Raw genomic sequence first — 21,390 nt, forward strand, 5'->3', positions numbered from 1 at the left:
AGAGAGGGAGAGAGACAGCTCATGAGTGGGGGAGGGGCAGAGAGAGAGGGAGACACAGAATCCAAAGTGGGCTCCAGGCTCTGAACTGTCAGCACAGAGCCCGACACAGGGCTCGAACTCACGAACCATGAGATCATGACCTGAGTCAAAGTCAGACGCTTAACCAACTCAGCCACTCAGGCACCCCTGGATATTTCTTATAATTCTTTTCCATTTGATTTTAGCAGTTGAGAATGAGTGAATTCTCTTTTCAGAGTTCTTTCAGCTATGTTTTTATTCATTCTTCAACTCTTTGCAGTGTAGGGGTAAGGAGTAAGGTACCTAATGTGCCCAACACGTGCCAACCAGGATAGGCACCAAGACTGGATATTGATTGAATCTTGTGCCTCCTTTTTTTAGTGGCCTCTGTCTGAGGTCATAGTACTTTGGTGTGTTTTCCTTTGGTAGCTCACCAATACCGTGTTCCATAATTTTGTATTTATATTCAGTGTGTGTTAGAATGGAGACAGAAGTTTGACACCAGTTTTATCAGTTCCCATAATTGAAAATAGTGGCAAAATATAATTGCTGGTATTACTGCATTTTCTAGCTTAGAACCTTTCATTAAGGGGATACCGTTGCCTTGGTGATGCTTTTTGGAGAAGGGAGAGGGTTTATAAATTTACTAATTTGACAGGAGAATGAGTTAGTGTTAAATCATCTCGTATGTTTTACTACTTGCTTATTCTATAAACTGTCAAACCTGTATGTCCTCTTGGGGTTTTAATTAGCTGGATTAAAATACAGCTTATATTGAAAAATGGAATATGCATAAGATAAAGACTATAGGAAGATAATAGGGCACCCTTTTAGACATTTCCCACGTAAGACTGAGCACTAACATAATCTGTTTGGTTTCTAGGTGGACTATCTGTGCTCGAGTTACCAACAAAAGTCAGATCCGTACCTGGAGTAATTCCCGGGGGGAAGGGAAGCTCTTCTCCCTAGAACTAGTTGATGAAAGTGTGAGTATTTGTCAAGTGGGGAAATAGGAGGAGCCTAAGAAACAGAGGGCTCATCTCTGTGCAGGCCTATGAGATGAGGAACAGTAGTAGGCCAAAAATAAACATGATTGTTATTGTGGTTTTTCCTGTCTGTATTCTTTTGATGGCTCTCTGTGTGCAAAGGGTTAAAGGTCTTAAATAAAATCCTTCGTTTTATTTTACTTTATTGAAAAGCAATTTTTTTAAATTAATTGTTTTTAGATAGGCTTCACACCCAACAGGGGCCTGGAATTCATGACCCTGAGATCAAGAGTCACATGCTCAGGGAACCCAGCTGACTCATTCGATGGAGCATGTGACTCTTGATCTCGGTGTAGTGAGTTTGAGCCCCACGTTGGGTGTAGAGATGAGATTACTTAAAAAAAAAAAAAAGAAAAAAAAAAGTCACGCGCTGTACCAACTGAACCAACCAGGCACTTCTAAAATCCTTGATTTTAAATGAAAGCATTTGTAGAAATTTATTTGTTTGTTTGGGGGCGGAGGCAGGTGAGCAAGGGGCAGAGAGAGAGAGAAGCGGGGCTCATGCTCAACCAATGTTGGTCTTGAACTCACGAACCGTGAGAACATGACCTGAGCTGAAGTCAGATGCTTAACAACTGAGCCACCCAGGGTGCCCAATAATCAGTTTTTTAAATGTATAAGCAGCCTCATGAGCAGTAGAAAGCAGAGACACTCTGTCTGACTTGTTAGCAGGCTAAGTTGAAGCCCTGAGAGGTGATGTCTGGTTATGAGCAAAGTGTTGCTTTGGGCCACAGCAGAAGGCATATAACAGCCACCTTGAAAAGTGAGTGGTTGGGGCGCCTGGGTGGCTCAGTCGGTTAAGCGGCCGACTTCGGCTCAGGTCATGATCTCGCGGTCTGGGAGTTCGAGCCCCGCGTCAGGCTCTGTGCTGACCGCTCAGAGCCTGGAGCCTGTTTGGGATCCTGTGTCTCCCTCTCTCTCTGACCCTCCTCCATTCATGCTCGCTCGCTCTCTGTCTCAAAAATAAATGTTAAAAAAAATTTTTTTTTTAAAAGAAAAGTGAGTGGTTTTGTGGGAGATGGATTCTGGCTGTGCAAACTCTATACTTAAACAAAACCAAAGCATGATGAAGAGACAAAACATCCAAGTTGTGGAATCTCTCTACAGTCTCGTTAGCTGTTTGTTAGTTTTATTTATAATTCCTAGTATGTACTTCACACATTGTTTTCAAGCTGCTGCCTACATCCTATTGGTTCAAACTTCTGCAAGGGCGGGGGAAAATTGGTGGTTTGTTTTAGGTTTTTAGTTTTTGGAAGATGGAGTGATATCCCAAATGTATTGACTGTGTGATGGCAGAATCAGTATCAGAACCTAATTTTTTACCAAATTATTGATCTGATCTGTCAGTTGGCAAAAATTTGAGCCTTTTTTAAGTTTCTTATCCATCTATAGTTTGTTTTTGTTTTTTAAGTGAAGATTTTATTTTTAAGTAATCTCTACACCCAGCGTGGGGCTTAAACTCACAACCCCGAGATCAAGAGTCACGTGCTCCACCAACGAGCCAGCCGGGTGTCCCCATCTATAGTACTTTGACTGACAGAAAAGTAAAGTGAAAATCAAATCGCAAGCAACTTGAAAACGTGACTTATTGTAACATTTTGACAGTGACTCCCGAATATATCCCTCGCCTGACGCCAACGTGAGGGCAGCTGGTGATTCATTTGGCTCATCACGCTTCCTTGTGGGCTTCATTCGTGTCAGTGTTCAAAATTTGTTTTTATTTCTGTTGTCAGAATATTAAAATCACTAGGTTCATCGTGGGTTTTTTTGTTTTGCCTTGTTTTTAGGGTTCTAATTTGAGGTTCATAAAGCACCGTAACAGGATCAGCTAGTTAAACCCAAGTTGTTGGCTGGGGTTAATAGCTTGAATGTGTGACCACAAAATACGTGTTTCTGGGGCATCTGTAGACCTCTCACACATCCCATTTGTGCTTGTGTTACTGCTTAAAGATGTCATTTTGACACCATGGTGTCCTGCTTTTCAGTGGTAAAACCTGATGGACACAATTCTAACCGGTTCTTGCTTGTTTCTGCAGGGTGAAATCAGAGCTACTGCTTTCAACGAGCAAGTGGACAAGTTTTTTCCCCTTATTGACATGAACAAGGTATGGTGGTGTCGCGTTGAGAACTGAAACAGTTGAGCGGCATGGGGGACTCTCGTCCTTCGGAGAACGGCGTAGTGGTGAGGAATTTGTGGTTTAGTCTGATAGACTACCCACGTTCCACAGCTTGCCTCTTTTGCAGGTCTATTACATCTCTAAAGGCACCCTGAAGATTGCTAACAAACAGTTCACAGCTGTTAAAAATGACTATGAGATGACCTTCAATAATGAGACTTCCGTCGTGCCCTGTGAAGATGGTCATCACTTACCAACAGTTCAGTTTGATTTCACAGCGATTGGTGACCTGGAGAATAAGTCTAAAGATTCTCTGATAGGTAAGCCTGCAAATGAGAGCAAAGAGAGTTGGGATTATTAGTTTTTGTTTGCAACATGTAAGGGAAATGTAAGGCTTAAGTGCTCGCCATTCAACCTTGGATCATGCTGTAATGGGAGCTTTGACCGTTTTTTGCTAACACATTGTGCCTGTATTTTAGACGTAATTGGGATCTGCAAGAGCTATGAAGATGCCACCAAAATCATAGTGAAGTCTAACAACAGAGAAGTTTCGAAGAGAGACATCTATTTGATGGACATGTCGGGGAAAGTGGTGACCACTACTCTGTGGGGAGAAGATGTGAGCATTTGTACTGAGCAGTCAGAGCGTGTGCAGAAGGCAGAGATGTAAAGAGCTGGGTGGCTGTCTTGTCTTAAGAGTTGTGGGTTATGCTAAGCGAAATTAGAGAAAGAGAAATATCATATGATTTCACTCATATGGGGATTTTAAGAGACAAAACAGATGAACATAAGGGAAGGAAACAAAAATAATATAAAAACAGGGAGGGGGACAAAACAGAAGAGACTCTTAAATATGGAAAACAGAGGGTTACTGGAGGGGTTGTGGGAGGGGGGATGGGCTAAATGGGTCAGGGGCACTAAGGAATCTACTCCTGAAATCATTGTTGCACCATATGCTAACTAATTTGGATGTAAATTAAAAAAAAAAAAAGAGTTGTGGGGCCTTGGCCATGTAGGCCCTTCCTAATGAAGGATTGAGCTGTCTAGGGAATATTTGAAATTCTTTATTTGATTTACTTTTGTGAGGTATGCTATGATTTAAGTTTTATACAGAGAGGTGATCTTTCTTCTAACCCTAGGTTAGTTTTAATGTATCTTTGAACAGATTCCTGTGAGTGAGGTTAACTTGGATAGACTCCATGTACTATTTTATTGCATTTATTCTACTATTGACTGTGTTCCTTGTTTTCTATAAACATGTTCTGTGTGTTCTTCCTGACAGTGACACCTGTTCACTGTATTTGATTGGTGTTTTTGTTGTTACCCAGGCTGATAGATTTGATGGTTCTAGACAACCTGTGATGGCTATCAAAGGAGCCAGAGTTTCTGATTTTGGTGGACGGAGCCTCTCTGTACTGTCTTCAAGCACGGTCATTGTGAATCCTGACATCCCGGAGGCCTATAAGCTTCGTGGATGGTAGGTATTTTGGGGCTAAACCAAGGGGTCATTTGAGCCCGGCCTTTGAGAAGAAGTGGCTCTTTTGGTTCTTATGATCAGTATGTGAGCTGTCTGCAGAACAGAGGGCTTTGTTACCGAATGGAGCAGTTCCTCTATTTCTCGGAGGCATTATGCCTTCTGAGAGGATGGCTTTAAAGCCCTTAAACTGACAAGCCTGTAATCCCATGACAAACCCAGAGATTCCGGAGGAGGCAGTTAGCATGGACGTGCCGCATGCTGACCTCTATCCTGCCAAAGTAGGGTGGGGCCAGGCTGTTCCAGCCGGGACCTGAGGGACCGTAAGCTAAAGCCAGTTTTCTTTCCTAGGTTTAAAGCTGTGGGCTTCTGTGGTGTGGGCGAAGAGTGTACTTCCCCGTTCTGTCCAGTTGTTGGTGCTGAGCACATCTTCCGGTGTGTTCACTGGACTCTGATAAAGTGCAGTGGAAACAGTGGGCTCTTGTTGGCACTGCCTTGTTATTCCCAGGCACTCGGATGAGAGCCTGTTAAGATTGCACTCTATCTGGCTTTTTAGGGTGTTAAAACTCTGCCTTTAAAGAGCACTTCAAACTGAAACATAGTGTGCAAGAATTGATGTGGTCAGGGAAAAACACTTTAGCTTGAGCTTAAATAATTTGTGTAGCTGTAGTCCCAGGGGATTGTATTGGTTTCCACCTATGTCTTAGGGTTTTAGTGATTAAACAATTCGCTCCTGTGACATACTTCTCACTTTTATTTTGAGTGTAATGTGAACCAGTAGTAGCACTAGTGTTTGAGTAGTTTCATGAAACATCTACTAGAGTGTTCGTGACACTTAAGCCAGCCTCCTGAGTATGGTGCACACGTATCTGTATTTAACTATTCTGGTAGCTGGCATTGCATTATAAGGCAGGTCCCGCTCATAGTCTGACCAGAAATAACCACAGCTGTGGTCTGTCCTTCTCGCTTGATTTTCTTTCAGGCTCTAGAGCTTGACCCCAGGTTAATGGCATGCCCACATTAAGGTCTTCATATTTTACTTGTCACTAACAGTGATCCTGGTCAACATAAAAAGACACGGCTGTCTCCAGAATAAAATAACCTGCCGTTGATCAAAGAGAAGTTCACTGCACACACCCCACCTAGGCATGGGTTGGAGATGTTTGATCTTGGTTGTAACAATGTGGAGGGGTTTTTGTTGTTTTCTTTTCTTTTTTCCAATGTGGAATTTTTTTATTGTAAGAAGGGCTGCTTCAGTCTTTGCTCTGCTGATTCCTGATGAGCTATCTTTGGTGGCAAATGTCTCCTTGGAGTTTTTGAAACCGTAAACTGGTGTAGATAGTGGTGAAATGGATTTATGGACCTTGCTGTGCTTCTGTGACGGATTTAGCCGCTTCCCTGACAGAATGTGAAGGCAGTTGTCTGCAGCTTAGGGCAGCACCCATTCTGTGACATGGTCCCTTTTTAAGGAGCCTGCTCTCTCTGTGGTTAGCTTTCACTTATCCTCCTTTTAGATGACATTGGCATGTTTTTAATCTCAGACTGACTCCTCCCTCCCTCAAGTATGTTTCTGAGCCGTTTTCCTTCATGTCAGCTGATATGTGTTCAGGAAATATAATCAGTTTTAATCATAATGCAACACAAATTAATGTTAATTTTAATATTGGCATAGGTAGAACCTCACTAAGATATAAATCTACAAGAAAATAGATAATATCTTAAATTACTTCGGGTTACGTAATCTTTAGATTCTCTATCAGACTTATAAGATCTTTTACCATGAAATTTTTTTTTTCCCACAAAAAACGTGACAGTCAATATGCTGACTGTCACTTTCTATACTGATACAGTTCAGTGATGATAAAAATGTGGCTACTTGCTGAGAATGAGCATCAGTAGCCTAAAGAACTGTGTATAACAGATGCTAATTTAAGAAAAGGTTCTGTGATATTCTGGCACTGTCTTTCTTGACCACTGGGGGGCATCAGAGCAATTGAGATGAAAAGAGGTCATTCACTTCCTGCAGTTGGCTTAAGATACAAGGAGGAACATAATCATTTCAGCCCATGTGACCACGACCTATGAATGTAGGACAGGTGGGGGGGCTAGTGAATAGCCTCTGATGTCTAGAAACAAGTAGCATATTCAATAAGTATAATAAAGTACCTGTTGTTCTTTGTTTATTTTTCAGGTTTGACTCTGAAGGACAAGCCTTAGATGGTGTTTCCATCTCTGATCTAAAGAGTGGAGGAACAGGAGGTAGCAACACCAACTGGAAAACTCTATATGAGGCTAAATCAGAGAACCTAGGCCATGGTGACAAGGTAGCCCACATTCCTAACTTTCTTCACAAAAGCATATAGAGTGTGCGGAAGGATGAGTTTTCCAACCTGATTTCTGGTACCACCTGTCAGACATTCATTCAGAGCTGTGATTCTTACCTGGAGGTCTGACCAGAGCATGGCGTGACAGTTGAGAATCACCAGAGTGAGGGAGTCGTGCTTACTAATAGGCTATGTCATATCCCTCAGGTATCCTGCGGCAGAAAAACATTAGAAACTCTGACTTAGAAAAAAAAAAAAAAAAAAGAAAGAAACTCTGACTTAGAGAGTTAATTCTTAGAGGGATCCTGATGAAGTGGTAATAACTTCGGGTCTATGTTTGTGTTTGCTGATTGTGCCTACAAGTTGAAGTGCCCACACACCAAGAAGGTGGGTTTTGAGGTTATAGCTAACACTGAGCACTAGTCAGGCTCAGGGTCAGACATCAGGCAGTTCACATGTGCCCTCACTGGCTGTACAGTATTAAACTCTCACGGGCTGAGATTTTGCCACTGTTCTCTGATGGGAATCGGCTCTGGTATTTGATTTTAGTTGCAGCTTCCTTTCAATGTTTGTATGTAATGACTCTCTTCCTGTCTTGATCTAAACCTGTATTCTGCCAGCAGTTCATTATTTAAGTCATTTATTTCTCCTTTATGCTCCCCAAAAGAGCAATTCCTACTTTTATTGTTTTCATATTATATAATACAGTTTTTATTCCTTTCCCCCTTGTTTCGCTATACTCCCTTATCCCTCATTGTCGTCAACGGCATCTGATGATGCTGTCATATGGCATCTTGAGACTTAAACATGAGACAGATAGGTATTGTCTTGTCATAGGAACAGCCACTCTTCAGGTTCTCTTTTCCCAATTTTCTTCTTAGATCTACAGTGAGACTGTGTGTAATAAATCAGGCCTGTGGGCACCTAGCTGGCTCAGTCAGAAGAGCGGGTGACTCTTTTTTTTTTTTTTTTTTTTTTTTTTAACGTTTTTTTTTATTTATTTTTGGGACAGAGAGAGACAGAGCATGAACGGGGGAGGGGCAGAGAGAGAGGGAGACACAGAATCGGAAACAGGCTCCAGGCTCCGAGCCATCAGCCCAGAGCCCGACGCGGGGCTCGAACTCACGGACCGCGAGATCGTGACCTGGCTGAAGTCGGACGCTTAACCGACTGCGCCACCCAGGCGCCCCAAGTGACTCTTGATCTTGGGTCCTACATTGGGTGTAGAGATTACTTTAAAAAAAAAGAAAGAAAGAAAGAAAAAGAAATCAGGGACGCTTGGGTGGCTCGGTCAGTTAAGCATCTGATTCTTGATATCAGCTCAGGTCATGATCTTATGGTTGTGGGATTGAGCCCACGTTGGGCTCTGCGCTCATAGCACATAACCTGCTTGGGATTCTCTCTCTCTCCTTCCCTCTCTGCCCCTCCCTCTCTCTCTGCCTCTCTCTCTGTCTGTCTCTCCCTCCCTCTGTCTGTCCCTCCCTCCCTCACAGTTAAGTAAGCATTAAAAAGAAGAAGAGGAAGAAGAAAAGAAAAATCATGCCTGGAGAGTACCCATTTGTACCTAAACTTTATTTTTTTAATTTTTTTTTAATGTTTATTTTTGAGAGAGAGAGAGTGCGAGCAGGGGAGGGACAGAGAGAGAGGGAGACACAGAATCCAAAGCAGGCTCCAGGCTCCAGGCTCTGAGCTGTCAGCACAGAGCCCGATGCGAGGCTCGAACCCACGAACCGCGAGATCGTGACCTGAGCCAAAGTTAGACGCTTAACTGACTGAGCCACCCAGGCACCCCTGTACCTGTACTTTAAAGTCATGAATTGGGGCGCCTGGGTGGCTCAGTCAGTTAAGCGTCCGACTTCGGCTCAGGTCACGATCTCGCGGTCCGTGAGTTCAAGCCCCGCGTTGGGCTCTGTGCTGACTGCTCAGAGCCTGGAGCCTGTTTCAGATTCTGTGTCTCCCTCTCTCTGACCCTCCCCCGTTCATACTCTGTCTCTCTCTGTCTCAAAAATAAATAAACGTTTAAAAAAAAAAATTTAAGGGGCGCCTGGGTGGCGCAGTCGGTTGAGCGTCCGACTTCAGCCAGGTTACGATCTCGCGGTCTGTGATTTCGAGCCCCGCGTCAGGCTCTGGGCTGATGGCTCGGAGCCTGGAGCCTGTTTCCGATTCTGTGTCTCCCTCTCTCTCTGCCCCTCCCCCGTTCATGCTCTGTCTCTCTCTGTCCCAAAAATAAATAAAAAACGTTGAAAAAAAAAAAATTTAAAAAAAAAAATTTAAAAAATAAATAAATAAAGTCATGAATTGAATCTGGACCTTACCTAAAAATACAGAAAATTCTATAGGCATTCTCCTAGGAGACTTATTTTCTCTAGAGCCTTCTAGATAGAGGGCTCAACAAATCTCTTTAAATACCCATATTATTGGGTTTTGCCTTCTTTGTTCTAAGACATTGGGAAGCCCCAGAGATTGCTGACCTGGCTCCGAATTCAGAGTACACCCAGAGGGAACTGCTCACCCCTCAAAATTATTTACCCTGTATCCTTTCTGTGAGAGTTAAAAAGCAAAACCAGTAACAACAACATAAAAGTCCAAGCACATGACTTAGTCCTTTGCTACATTTACTTATCAGTGATTTCTCCACCCGGATGGCTTAGACCAGGGGTTGACACACAGCCGCATGTGCTCATTTGCATATTGTCTGTGGATGCTTCTGTGCCACAGCAGCAGAGTTGAGTAGCTGCAACAGGGACTCTGACCAAAAGGCTCGTAAAGCCTAAAGTATTTCCCGTCTGGCTTTCTACAGAAAACGTTTGCCACTGTGACCTAGACAAAGATGAAGGTGACTCCAGGCCCCAGAAACCACTACTATCGTTCTTAATGTGGGAGGATGGTTGAACATCGCTGCACTAGATTTTCCTGCCTTGCGCTGTATTTCCTAGATGTTAACCTTTGGAGTGTCAGAGGAACGGGAGATACAAATCTGTGTCTCCTGACATCTTTATTTTTCATATAGTCTTTTTCTGTTTTTAATTAATTTAGTCTACTTTAGGATTCACTTTTCTCATTAAGGAATAATGTGCTTTATTATTACTATTATTATTATTATTATTATTATTATTATTTTCATGTCTAATTTTGAGAGAGAGAGTGCGAGCTGGGGAGGGCAGAGAGAGAGGGAGACACAAAATCCAAAGCAGGCCCAGGCTCTGAGCTGTCAGCACAGAGCCTGACTGCGGGGCTCAAACTCACAAACCTGGAGATTTTGACGCAATCCGAAGTCGGACTGAGCCTAGTCACCCTAGGAATAATCTGCTTTAAAGCTTAGTTTATGGGGTGCCTGGGTGGCTCAGTCGGTTAAGTGTCCGACTTCAGCTCAGGTCACGATCTCGCAGTCTGTGAGTTCGAGCGCCACGTCGGGCTCTGGGTTGATGGCTCAGAGCCTGGAGCCTGCTTCCGATTCTGTGTCTCCCTCTCTCTCTGCCCCTCCCCCGTTCATGCTCTGTCTCTCTCTGTCTCAAAAATAAATAAACGTTAAAAAAAATTTAAAAAAGATAAATAAAAAAAATAAATAAATCTTAGTTTATTACCTTTGTAGGTTTTGCAGTCCGCACAAGTGATTTCAGAAACTATAGCATGAATCGTTCCCTGTAATCACATTGTGATCTTAAGGATTCATATATGTGAACACTTACCACTTATATATCAGGGCAAGCTTGGGCTGCCCCTGAGTCCCTCTTGGACGTAGGCCCTGTGTTCCAGGTCTCTCACGTCACTCTTTTCTCCTGAAGGCCGACTATTTTAGCTGTGTGGCGACAGTTGTGTTTCTTCGCAAAGAGAACTGTATGTATCAAGCCTGCCCAGCTCAGGACTGCTTTAAGAAAGTGATTGATCAACAGAATGGATTGTACCGCTGTGAGAAGTGTGATAGTGAATTTCCCAGCTTCAAGTACCGCATGATCCTGTCAGTAAGTAAAATGGGTAGTTGAGACACTGTAGTGTTTCTCGAGTCCCTACCACGTGCCCACCCGCCACGGTAGAGACGAGGGCCAAAACAAGATCTCTTGTGGTAGGAAGCCTGCAGACGAGTAAGTGCTAAAGAGCTTCTTATTCTACAAGAACAAAAGTAAGGGGCCTTTCGCTCAACTGAATAGCAGTCTGTTTTCTCCTACTAAAAGCTTTTTTTCATACCAGAGAGTTGCATTTAGATGCCCAGCTGATTTTAGTTGCTGTGCATGTAGTACAATTACAGCATTGGTGACACTCTCCTGCTAACTGTTATGAAGATAAATTAATTTGAAATGGCATTTCTGGAGAGCAGTAATTATACAGCCAATGCGTATATTTAGTTATTTTTCTTGTAGATAATCTATTCCTCTTAGCCCTCGGTAGAGCTGACTTCTCGGGAATGTGACTGTGTGCTGATGTGGGAGTGTGGCTTTTTTGCGTTGTAAGAATTGTTTCTTTCGGTTTTAAAACTTTTAAAGTGAAGGGTGTGCTTTAAAAAAATGATAATACTGAATGATAATAAAGGTATAAGAAAAATAGGCATTCTCCTATTTTTCTAGAAGGTGATTTGGCAGGAACATATCAGGAGCCTTAAAAATATTTATGTTTTCTGGCACATTAAACACTTGGAGAGAATTTCTTCCAAGAAATCATCAGAGATGTTACAGTTGTGTAAAGTTATCTGTTACTCTGTTATGTTGAAAAGTTCAATACAACTTAACTTCCTTAATATTATAGTGGTTAATTCCATTATTTTATCTGTGGAGTGGAATACCACGCAAGCATCAGAATTTGCCATTTATTTGACAGTTTTCCACAGTTAAAGTATTTGAAGATGACATGAATAAATGTTCAGGTTATTAATTGAAAATGGCAAATTTTAAATCATATGTTCGATATAGTCTTGAGGTATGTACACACACAGAAAACAGACTTGAGCGGGCAAATGCCATACTGTTGATAGAAGTTATTTCTGGTTGATTTCTAGTTTCTTCTGCATTTTCCTTTTTTTTTTTTCCCCCTGCAGTGAAAACTCTTGTGATAGAAAAAAAATTTTTTTAATCTTTTCAGATAAAAAAAAAAAAAGATTTTACTTGTCCTTTCTATATTCTAATTGCCCCTCAAAATGTTAGTTCAGCAGGAAAGTTCTACATTTAAGCTTTATATTCCTGTAAACCATAAACTCCATCGAACGAGAATGGAGAAGGTTGTCTAGATGGCTGATCAGCCTTTCTGTGAGGCTCGTAGATAGTGGAACCCCAGGGCACTGGTTTCACAAGGTGCGGACCCAGCGTGTTCCCTTCGTTGTGCCATTCTCAACCCTGTTGAGGGTGCTCTGCCTCTAGGATTCTGGCACGCGGTAAGCAGACTGTAGGTGTGAACTGGGATGAGACACATTCTCTTGTGTATGTGAGTGTTTGTAACTTTTCTTGTCCCCTTACTTTTCCATCATAACTTTGATAGTAAAGCTCCATGTATATGCCAAGTGAAAATGTAGACTCATCAAATGACACCTTAAAAAAAAAACCAAAAAAACTGTGCTTATTTCTACTAAGACTTTTACTTCAGCAAATGGATTCTTTGTGATCCACTTTCTTCCTTGACTCTCCCCTATTTAATTTTACATCATGGTCCAATTGGAGACAGTTGATCCAAGCTCATTTCTTTTGCTAAGCAAGTTTGGCCACTGGAGGAAGGCCCCTGACTCAGGCTTTTAAATAGTCTGGGGTGCTCAGCAGTGACTGAGAATTGCCTTATAGAACCAGTGACTGAAGAATGTACAGCTTGAAATGCAGAGAACCTGCCCTCACTCATTGGAGGCTCATTCAGAACCTTTAGTCCAGAGGCCATTGCGGCTGGAGGGGAAGGAACTAAGTCCAGGGTGCCTGGATTCCATGTCTGCAGGAGAGTTTAGTTGGGTTGTTATCTCCACTGAGATCTGAAACCACATACCCACAGCATATCGTGTTCCTGCTGTGATCCAGACTTATATTTTAAATTCTTTCTTTGATATTTTTCACACTCTTTGGAAAGAATATAGCATATGTGGTAGTAATGGGGTTTTTTCCCCCTGGGAATTATTTTAATGAATGGAAAAAGTTAATCTTCTAGTCTCCTGAGTGTGTCTTCCTTTTATTATTTCTTTGCTAAATTAATATGTAATGTGTTTTTTAGGCAAATATTGCTGATTTTCAAGAGAATCAGTGGGTCACCTGTTTCCAGGAGTCTGCGGAGGCCATCATTGGACAAACCACTGCTTATATTGGGGAGTTAAAAGAGAAGGTTGGTCCCCTCTTTTATTATTAGTGTAACAGTTGCCAATAACACCCTTTTGCTCTTTAAGTTTTTTAAATTTCTCTTGGGTGTTGTATATAGTTTCTCAGTCTGATGATTATTTGAGACTCATCTGATTCTGTCAAATTTGTCCACTTTGGGTGTACCAACAATGAGGTAATCAGGCAATGTATATAAAAGTGTTTCAAGGGTGCCTGGGTGGCTCAGCAGAGTATGCAACTCTTGATCTCAGGGTTGTGAGTTCAAGCCCCATGTTGGGTGTGGAGCCTACTTTAAAAAAAAAAAAAATTAAAAAGTAAGTGCTTTAAAAGCAGCTTTTTACAAGTGTAAACCACTTATTTCTCCTGTTACTGTTAGCACACAAAAGTTGGTGTGCCCTCAGTCACTTGACATCTTCTGAAGAAACCTGAAGTACAGATGTGCCCTTTTAACATACACCATCCTGAAAAGTTGAGTCAAATCCTGGTTTAAATTCAGATAGAAGGTACTTGCTACTTTAGGTCTTCAGATGGAATTTTATGAAGTAACTTACTTTCATAAGGTAACTCTATGTTTCATTTTGATAAATCCTTATTTTCACATATTTGGTTTATTTAATGTAGGGAATAGATTACTAATTATGCTAAATGTAGGAAAGATACTTAGATAAAATGTGTAAAGATGACCAATGAAAGCTGTGTTTTCTGGGCCCTACAAATTAGCATCTATCCGTGTATTTTTCTCCGACTTCTTCCAGATTGGTTAGAATACTTGTAAAAACCACTAAGAATAAAGATTTGTCATTTGTTTTGTTACATTTTTCTCTTATTCTTTCCTATCTTCAGTTCTGTCCATTCGGCTCCCCCCTACACACCTCTTTTTTAAATTGTTTGTGAGATCTCTGAAAATAATGCCAACAAGCCCTTTTATAGAAATAACTGGAATTGACTTTAAAATATGATGGTGTCTTTTATCTGTTTTGCCTGGTTCTTTATTTTCATATCAGATTTTAAGGCTTGAGGCAGCTTTTCAGGGTTTTTTATGAGCTTATTACATTTGACTGTTTTTACTGCTGGTGAATGAGGACATATAGAAACTCTTCCCTCAGGAACCATGATGTTCTTGGAGTATGCACTCCAGCCTTTCCCTAATCTTAGAAGAATAATGACAGCTGATTTAATTTTCTTAGGATTTAACACATTGTTTTATTTACATATCTGAAGGCCCAGAGGACTGCAAATTTATTTTATGCACATTTATATGCATTAAATACTTTCTGTGATCCCTCTCTGTTTACCAGACTTTTTTTTTTTTTTTTTCTTTAAATAAGTGTAATTAGTGGGCACCTGGCTGGCCCAGTCTGGTGGAGCCTGTGACTCTTGATCTTTGGGGTTGTGAGTTCAAGCCCCACACTGGGTATAGAGATTACTTTAAAAAAAGGTGGGGGGGGGGGCAGTGGTGCCTGGGCAGCTCAATTGGTTAAGAGTCCGACTTCAGCTCAGGTCATGATCTCATGGTTCATGAGTTCAAGCCCCACGTTGAGCTCTGTACTGACAGCTCAGAGCATGGAGCCTGCTTCAGATTCTGTGTCCTTCCTGCCCCCCCGCCCCCAACTCATACTCTCGCTCAAAAATAAACATTAAAAAATTTTTAAAAAAACAAAAAGGGAGGGGCACCTGGGTGGCTCAGCTGGTTATGTGTCCGACCCTTGATTTCAGGTCAGGTCATGACTCATGAGATCGAGCCCGGCATCAGACTCCATGCTGTTAGCATGGAGCCTGCCTGGGATTCTCTCTCTCCCTTTCTCCACCCACCTCCCTCCCTCCCTCCCTCCCTCTCTCTCTCTCTCAAATTAAATAAATAAAATTTTTTTAAAGGTACAAAAGTTTAAATAGTATTTGAGGGGTAAGATAAAGAAGGAGAGAACTGTTTTTCATACTTTCCCTAGTCTTTACCCGCCCCACCTCCCTGGCTTCATTTGCTCACAAATCTCTGTAAATGTAGAGGTTTAAACCATGTATGGCAACTTGAGCTTTTTTCTTACTGTCCCTTCCCCCCCCATTCTTAATTTACCATGAACATGCTGAGCCTCAGATGTATTTCATCACAAACTTTTTTTTTTTAAGTTTATTTATTTTGAGGGATGGAGGGCAGAGGGAGAGAAAGAATCCCAAGCAGGCTACACACTCAGGACAGAACCTGAGGTAGGGCTCGAACCCACCAACCCTGAGATTATGACCTGAGCTGAAATCAAGAGTCAGACGCTCAATGAACTGAGCCACCCAGGTGCCCCTATTCCATCACAAACTTTTAAAGTTTAGAAGTGTGCTTTTTGGGGGGCGCCTAGGTGGTTCAGTTGGTTAAGTGTCTGACTTCTGCTCAGGTCATGATCTCTCAGTTTGTGGGTTCGAGCCCCGCGTCAGGCTCTGTGCTGACAGCTCAGAGCCTGGAGTCTGCTTCTGATTCTGTGTCTCCCTCTCTCTGCCCCTCCCCAGCTCACATTCTGTCTCTCTGTCTCTCTCTCTCTCAAAAATAAATAAACATTTAAAAAAATTTTTTAAGTGTTTTTTGGGTTTTGTTTTGTTATATTATGTTGAAATATGCATAACCTAAAATTTACCATTTTTAAGTATAAGTTCAGTGCATGCATTAAATAGTAACTCCATTTCCCCTTCCTCCAGCCCCTGGCAACCATTCTTCCTTTTTTTTTTTTTTTTTTTTTTTTTTAATTTTTTTTTGTTTTTGAGGATCTGACAGAGGATCTGAAGTGGGCTCTGTGCTGACAGCAGAGAGCCTGATGTGGGGCTCAAACTCATGAGCTGTGAGATCATGACCTGAGCTGAAGTCAGACGCTTAACAGACTGAGCCACCCAGGCGTCCCCCCACTCCCTACCGGCAGCCATTCTACTTTCTGTCTCTCTTACTTTGACTACTGTAGGTAGAGTATTTTAATTGTTTTAATAAAATTCTACCCAAACAGTTTTATGTAATGAAATATCGCCTTTAGATCAGTCATTCCTATTCAAACCACTGGGGGTAATTTTTTTTTTTTTTTTTTTTTGAGAGAGATTTTTCTCAAAAGTCTTTTCAAAACTCTTTTTTAAAAACAAAATCCTAAAGATTTTATTTTTAAGTAATCTCTACACCTAATGTGGGGCTTGAACCTACACCCCCAAGATCAGGAGTCACACGCTCTTCCGACTGAGCCAGCCAGGCGCCCCTTCAAAAATCTTAATAGATATTTTCAAATGGTCTGGTAGCTTCCATGCCTAAAGTTTTACATTTGTTTTTGCAGAATGAGCAAGCATTTGAGGAAGTTTTCCAGAATGCCAACTTCCGAACTTTCATATTCAAGATCAGGGTGAAACTAGAGACCTACAATGTAAGTGAGGTCACCTGGGATGCAGGCGGGCTAGCAGTGGGAAGCTACTGTTTGTCACCCACAACAACAGTGCAGTGACAGCTGTCACATCATTGCTTGCTGTGTGCCAGACTCAGTACTAAGTGCCCTGCGTTTATCACTCCTCGAGTCTGCCCAGCACTGAGGTACTGTTATTATCTCCATTTTCAGAGGAATAACCTAACTTAGAGAGGTTGAGGGTTTTGTCCAGTGTCTAGCATCTGGGGAGAAAATGCTTGTGGTCCTTTCAGTTAAAACCTGGGGGTTTTTGTTTATGTATTGACAAAGAATGGTAAGGTGTTTAGTGGATTCACATCTTCCATGAGGTTTAAGCTCCAAAGTTAGTGTATGAAACAAAGAACACACATAGTTAAAATTACCTTGAAAATTCCTTTAAGTTGCCTGTAACATCATGTAATTGTATAGTCATAATATAACAGCATTTATTGGTCACTTATTATCTGCCAGTTACTGTCCTACACCTTTTACTGTATATAGCATCTCACTTGGTCCTGCCAGTAACCTGGATGTATAGGAACTATTGTTATCCCTGTTTTACCACTGAGAAACTGTAGGCTTACAGAGAACAAGTCATTTGCCCAAGTCCTGTGCCAGCACGTGGCAGAACTAAGATTCCAGCCCCCAGCTTCAGAGCTTTGTTCTTAACTCTGCTTATAAATCGGACTAGTGATTACTGAGCACACACACTAGAGCGTGTGAGCCCCTGCACTACACTGTGTATCCTTTCTGGGTATCACATCGTGCTTCCTCTAAAGACACCGCACAGTCCTGATGAACGAGTGAGGAGGGAGGCTTCTGAAAACATCTCTGCTTATTTTGGGGTTTCCCCATTCTTTTTCACTATTAGACCTTAACCCTGATGGATGTATTCTGCTAACAGATGTGTTCGTTTCTATGGGCATTAAATGAGTAGGAAGGCAAATGTCTGATAGAGTGTCTGAGGTGAGATCCAGGGGCCATTTGAAGGGTCATTCGGCCTCTCATGGTATGGACGGGAAGGTGAGGCACAGAGAGGTGGTCTGTTGCAGAGCCGAGATGGGACCCAGGCCAGGTGTCCCTCCTCTGCCTCAGGTGCCTTTGCTTTCACACCGCTTGCAGAACTAACTGTGTAGCTTTAAGCGCCTCACTCATCGTCTCGGGGCTCCTGTTCCCACCTTGGCAAAGAAAATAAATCGGCCTTGATAGGCCCGCTTAGGTCCATCCCATTTGGATTCTAGGTTTCTGAGTGCTCGGGAGCATGAGGGAAGGATGAGGGAAGGAGAGGGGCTTCTCCCCACTCTCCCAGCCCCAGAATTCTGGACTTGGCTCTCACTTGTGACTTTTTCTGTATTGGAATTACTGAACACTAAATCCAGCATGCCTCTGTGTTTTCTCCTGCCGGGATCATTGAAACCTCTAAAGCAAAGGGGGTTATCACCACTGCTCCATGCCACGGGCTTTCCTTCGTTTACGAACTGCTTTTCTCTTCTCAAAGGATGAGTCTCGAATTAAGGCCACTGTGATGGACGTGAAGCCCGTGGACTACAGAGAATATGGCAGAAGGCTGATCATGAACATCAAGAGAAATGCACTGATGATGTGAGCAGAGCAGTGCTGATTGGGCGGAAGTTTGAAAAAGCAGAGTTGAAATGAAACAGACTCCTTCCCGCAGCCCCTCCCCCCCAACCCCCCTTGTGACAATTCCACATTAGCTCCCCAGTGCATAGAGCCTCTCTGCGGCGGACTAGGCGCTTCCTCTCTCAGGCGCATCTTGGAACCCATTGGTAGGCAAAGGACAGTGTGCTCAGGTGGCTGAGGTGTAAACTGTGTCAGACCTAGCGGGTCAGCTGGCGGGAGGTGTAGTGCCAGTCCCTCTGTCTTGAGGCTTTTGTCAGTGATATTAAGATTTCATTATCTTCAAGCAGGAATTATGTCAGAAGTAATTGACCCTAAATCTGCAGACAGTGAAATAAATTATGTAACTTGGGTTTCCTCCTCTCCAGTGGTGACACCTTCACAACGTGGGTTCCTTCTCTGGAGGGAGAGCCGAAAAGTGGCTGTGCGGAACCTGTATTTTAGTGTGTCTTTCTAGAATTCAAAGGCTTTCCTTTCTAGAGGTGCCACAGAGTTGTTAATGCTTGGAATGGCAATAGGGTAGAATTATTAATCAAAGACATATCTTTTATATCTGAAGAATATCCTTCCTTCGGGGTTTAATAGATGAGTCAGATGGGTCTGATATTAATCAAAATTGTCTCTTCTGAGGAAGGCTGATAAGCATTGACTTGCTGTCCCCCAGGGACATCCAGGCAACCACAAAGCATTGCTTTAGTTTTTACTTCAATTAATGTTGCAGTTTGGCGAATGTATACTTTTTCTACCTGTACATATTTTTTGCATTTGTAGGTTTCATTTCTTGATTAAAGCTATGTTAAATAGAAGGGATTTTGAAGGAAGAAGCTCTTTGTTCCCCCCTGCTTTGTTTTAATAAACAGAAGCTTCTCTGTGTGTGAATCCTACTTTCTTTGAATGCAAAGGGTTCTTGTAACTGGAAAGCAATTAATTAGCCTTCATAATAAATGTTCACTTGGGGGAGATGTTAACTCATTACAGACTCACAGATTAGTCCAAAGCGTAGAGATCATTCTTCCTAATGTTTGCAACCCTAAGATGCATCTTTAAAAGAGTGAGAAAACTAGAAACAAAAAGCCATTGTACCCAGGAATGCCGATGATCTGGCACTTTGGGATTTTATTGATGTTTACACAGCAGTCTAACACCAACCAGGCTTTGAAATGTGTACAGACAGTGAGCCAGTAAGAAAACAGTAATTATGCGACTGAGCTTTTCAGTCAGCGAGAGCATGCTTGCTCTGTGTGTTCCTAATCATATTAATTATCTATCCGGTTGCCGCGACCCACCACTTGGCATTTGCTGCACATCCCTCCCCGAGCACCCAGGCAGTGTTGCAGGCAGCCTGCAGCAGGAGGACCTGGTTTTTGATTCGTGCCGGTGAGGCGTATGGCGGCCCTCTGTGGAGGTGGAGAACGAGGCTGTCCTGTCGGTCTCATCTTTACCTGTCCTCTTTTGGAAGGAAGCGGCCAGCTCTAGGCGAGATGACTCCTGTTCCTCAGCACAGACAGAGAGGGCCTTTCTCAGGCCCACTGACTGTTTGGACACATTCTGGTCTCAGAGGACGGTCGTCGGGCTGTACTTCCCTTTTTGGCTGGGGCCTCAACCATTTTTATGGAAGCTCTTTTCTGTCTGACCTTGCTTATAAAGCACGGACTAGAAAATTACAGTCTTCAGCACGATTCTGGATTGACAAATTGTGGGTTGGAGGTGGTCATCTAGCGTTCAGCCCAGTAACCAGTCTCCCATCTACCAGTGCCGGGCGCCCTGCCCTCTGCTCACGGGCGCTGCCCGTGAAGAGCGCTGACCTACCACCTTGCCCTGACTCAACACCATTGTATCAGTTGCCGCTCGCTCGTCTCCGTGACCACGTGATCAAACCAGCAAATCCATGGAGTTGTTCTGGGGAAGGGCAGCCTTCTGGAGGGAGGATGTTTAGCAGATTCCCCTTCTAAAAATCAGATCACCAGTAGAGGAGCATCAGAAATTGGCTCCACGGTTACACTCTTAAGAGAAGTGGGTCCCTGAGGATTGCCTAAATAGATTCTGGCCCGCAGTTCTTGGAATTCTCTTGGATATGGTTTACCTCGAAAGGCTGTTCATGTTCTATTTCTCTTCGCTCCGAGATCAATGTTTATTTTGCGTACACCATGACATCAGCGTTAAGCAATTAGGGAAAATCTAATCATTTGCCTTCATTTTAAATGGTTCTTGGATTCCCTCCAGTATCACTGTGAGAGACAAAAAAAATAAATAAAAGGATAATAATCTGATTTCTGTCCATATTTTCAGTGTTTTATGCTTTCCATTAAAGCCTTGCTAATCTCTAGTGTGCTATTCTTTTTTGAACTGCAGGGTCAAAATTTCCCCTTCCCCTGCTTTTTTTTTTTTTTTTTTTTTTCCCTGAGTGGCCTGTCTTGGAAAAGTATAAATAATATTGATCGTGGTATTTAATACACTAATGAAACCCGTGGTTATTGACTACATAATTAATATACTGTCTAAAAGTGAAGTTTGGCAGCCCAGTGTATAAAGGTTTATATTGACTTGTGTTTCTTTGGCAATATGCCTTCTAAGGTTTTATTTATAGAAAATGAAACAGGTTGTTGAGTCTCCTTTCCTTTTCACTTGTTAGAAGGCCACTGCTCCCCTAGTAAATTGATTGTTTCCTTATCTCAGAGAGGATTTCTCTCCCCCACCCCCCCCCACCACCTTTTTATGTGGTTTGTTAGCTCTTAGTCTTATAATCCACTCTCTTGGTGGAGTTCTGGTTTTTTATTAAACGCTTTTGGAAATAATCAGCTTTTCTCAAAAAGGTTAGAGTATAGATGTTTTATTTTCATTGAGAAAACCTCAACTAAGTATATTTGTTATTAAGCTGAGAAGTGTTGTTAATGTCTGTTGAAAAGGAAAGGAATGGGGACTCTTTGGACCATTATCTCTTATGTAAGTAATCTGTGTTTGTTAGAGAAAAATAACTTCTAGATAAGAAAAAACAAAATTACCCATAATCCCACAAATCAGCAGTAGCCACTTGTAGAACTGATTTTTCTATGCATATGTGCATAGAAATGTGGTTTTAATTGAAATAGGATTACACTAT

The 21,390-nt window shown here is 42.3% G+C and overlaps 1 protein-coding gene across 2 annotated transcripts in view; it reads left to right on the plus strand.

Annotated features, from left to right (window-relative positions):
* Positions 1-19,163, plus strand: part of RPA1 (replication protein A1) — a 74,169-nt gene extending 55,006 nt beyond the window's left edge. For both annotated transcript variants that reach the window (XM_049636751.1, XM_049636752.1), the window contains 10 exons: positions 902-1,004; positions 3,101-3,169; positions 3,309-3,501; positions 3,661-3,800; positions 4,510-4,658; positions 6,847-6,979; positions 10,765-10,941; positions 13,157-13,264; positions 16,551-16,637; positions 18,151-19,163. In XM_049636751.1, the coding sequence (XP_049492708.1) occupies positions 902-1,004; positions 3,101-3,169; positions 3,309-3,501; positions 3,661-3,800; positions 4,510-4,658; positions 6,847-6,979; positions 10,765-10,941; positions 13,157-13,264; positions 16,551-16,637; positions 18,151-18,258 (1,267 nt within the window). In that variant the 3' untranslated portion in view covers positions 18,259-19,163. The remainder of the gene's footprint in view (positions 1-901; positions 1,005-3,100; positions 3,170-3,308; positions 3,502-3,660; positions 3,801-4,509; positions 4,659-6,846; positions 6,980-10,764; positions 10,942-13,156; positions 13,265-16,550; positions 16,638-18,150) is intronic.
* Positions 19,164-21,390: the final 2,227 nt, after the last annotated feature.

Source organism: Panthera uncia, chromosome E1 (assembly GCF_023721935.1).
Source record: "Panthera uncia isolate 11264 chromosome E1, Puncia_PCG_1.0, whole genome shotgun sequence".
Taxonomy (NCBI): Eukaryota; Metazoa; Chordata; class Mammalia; order Carnivora; family Felidae; genus Panthera; species Panthera uncia.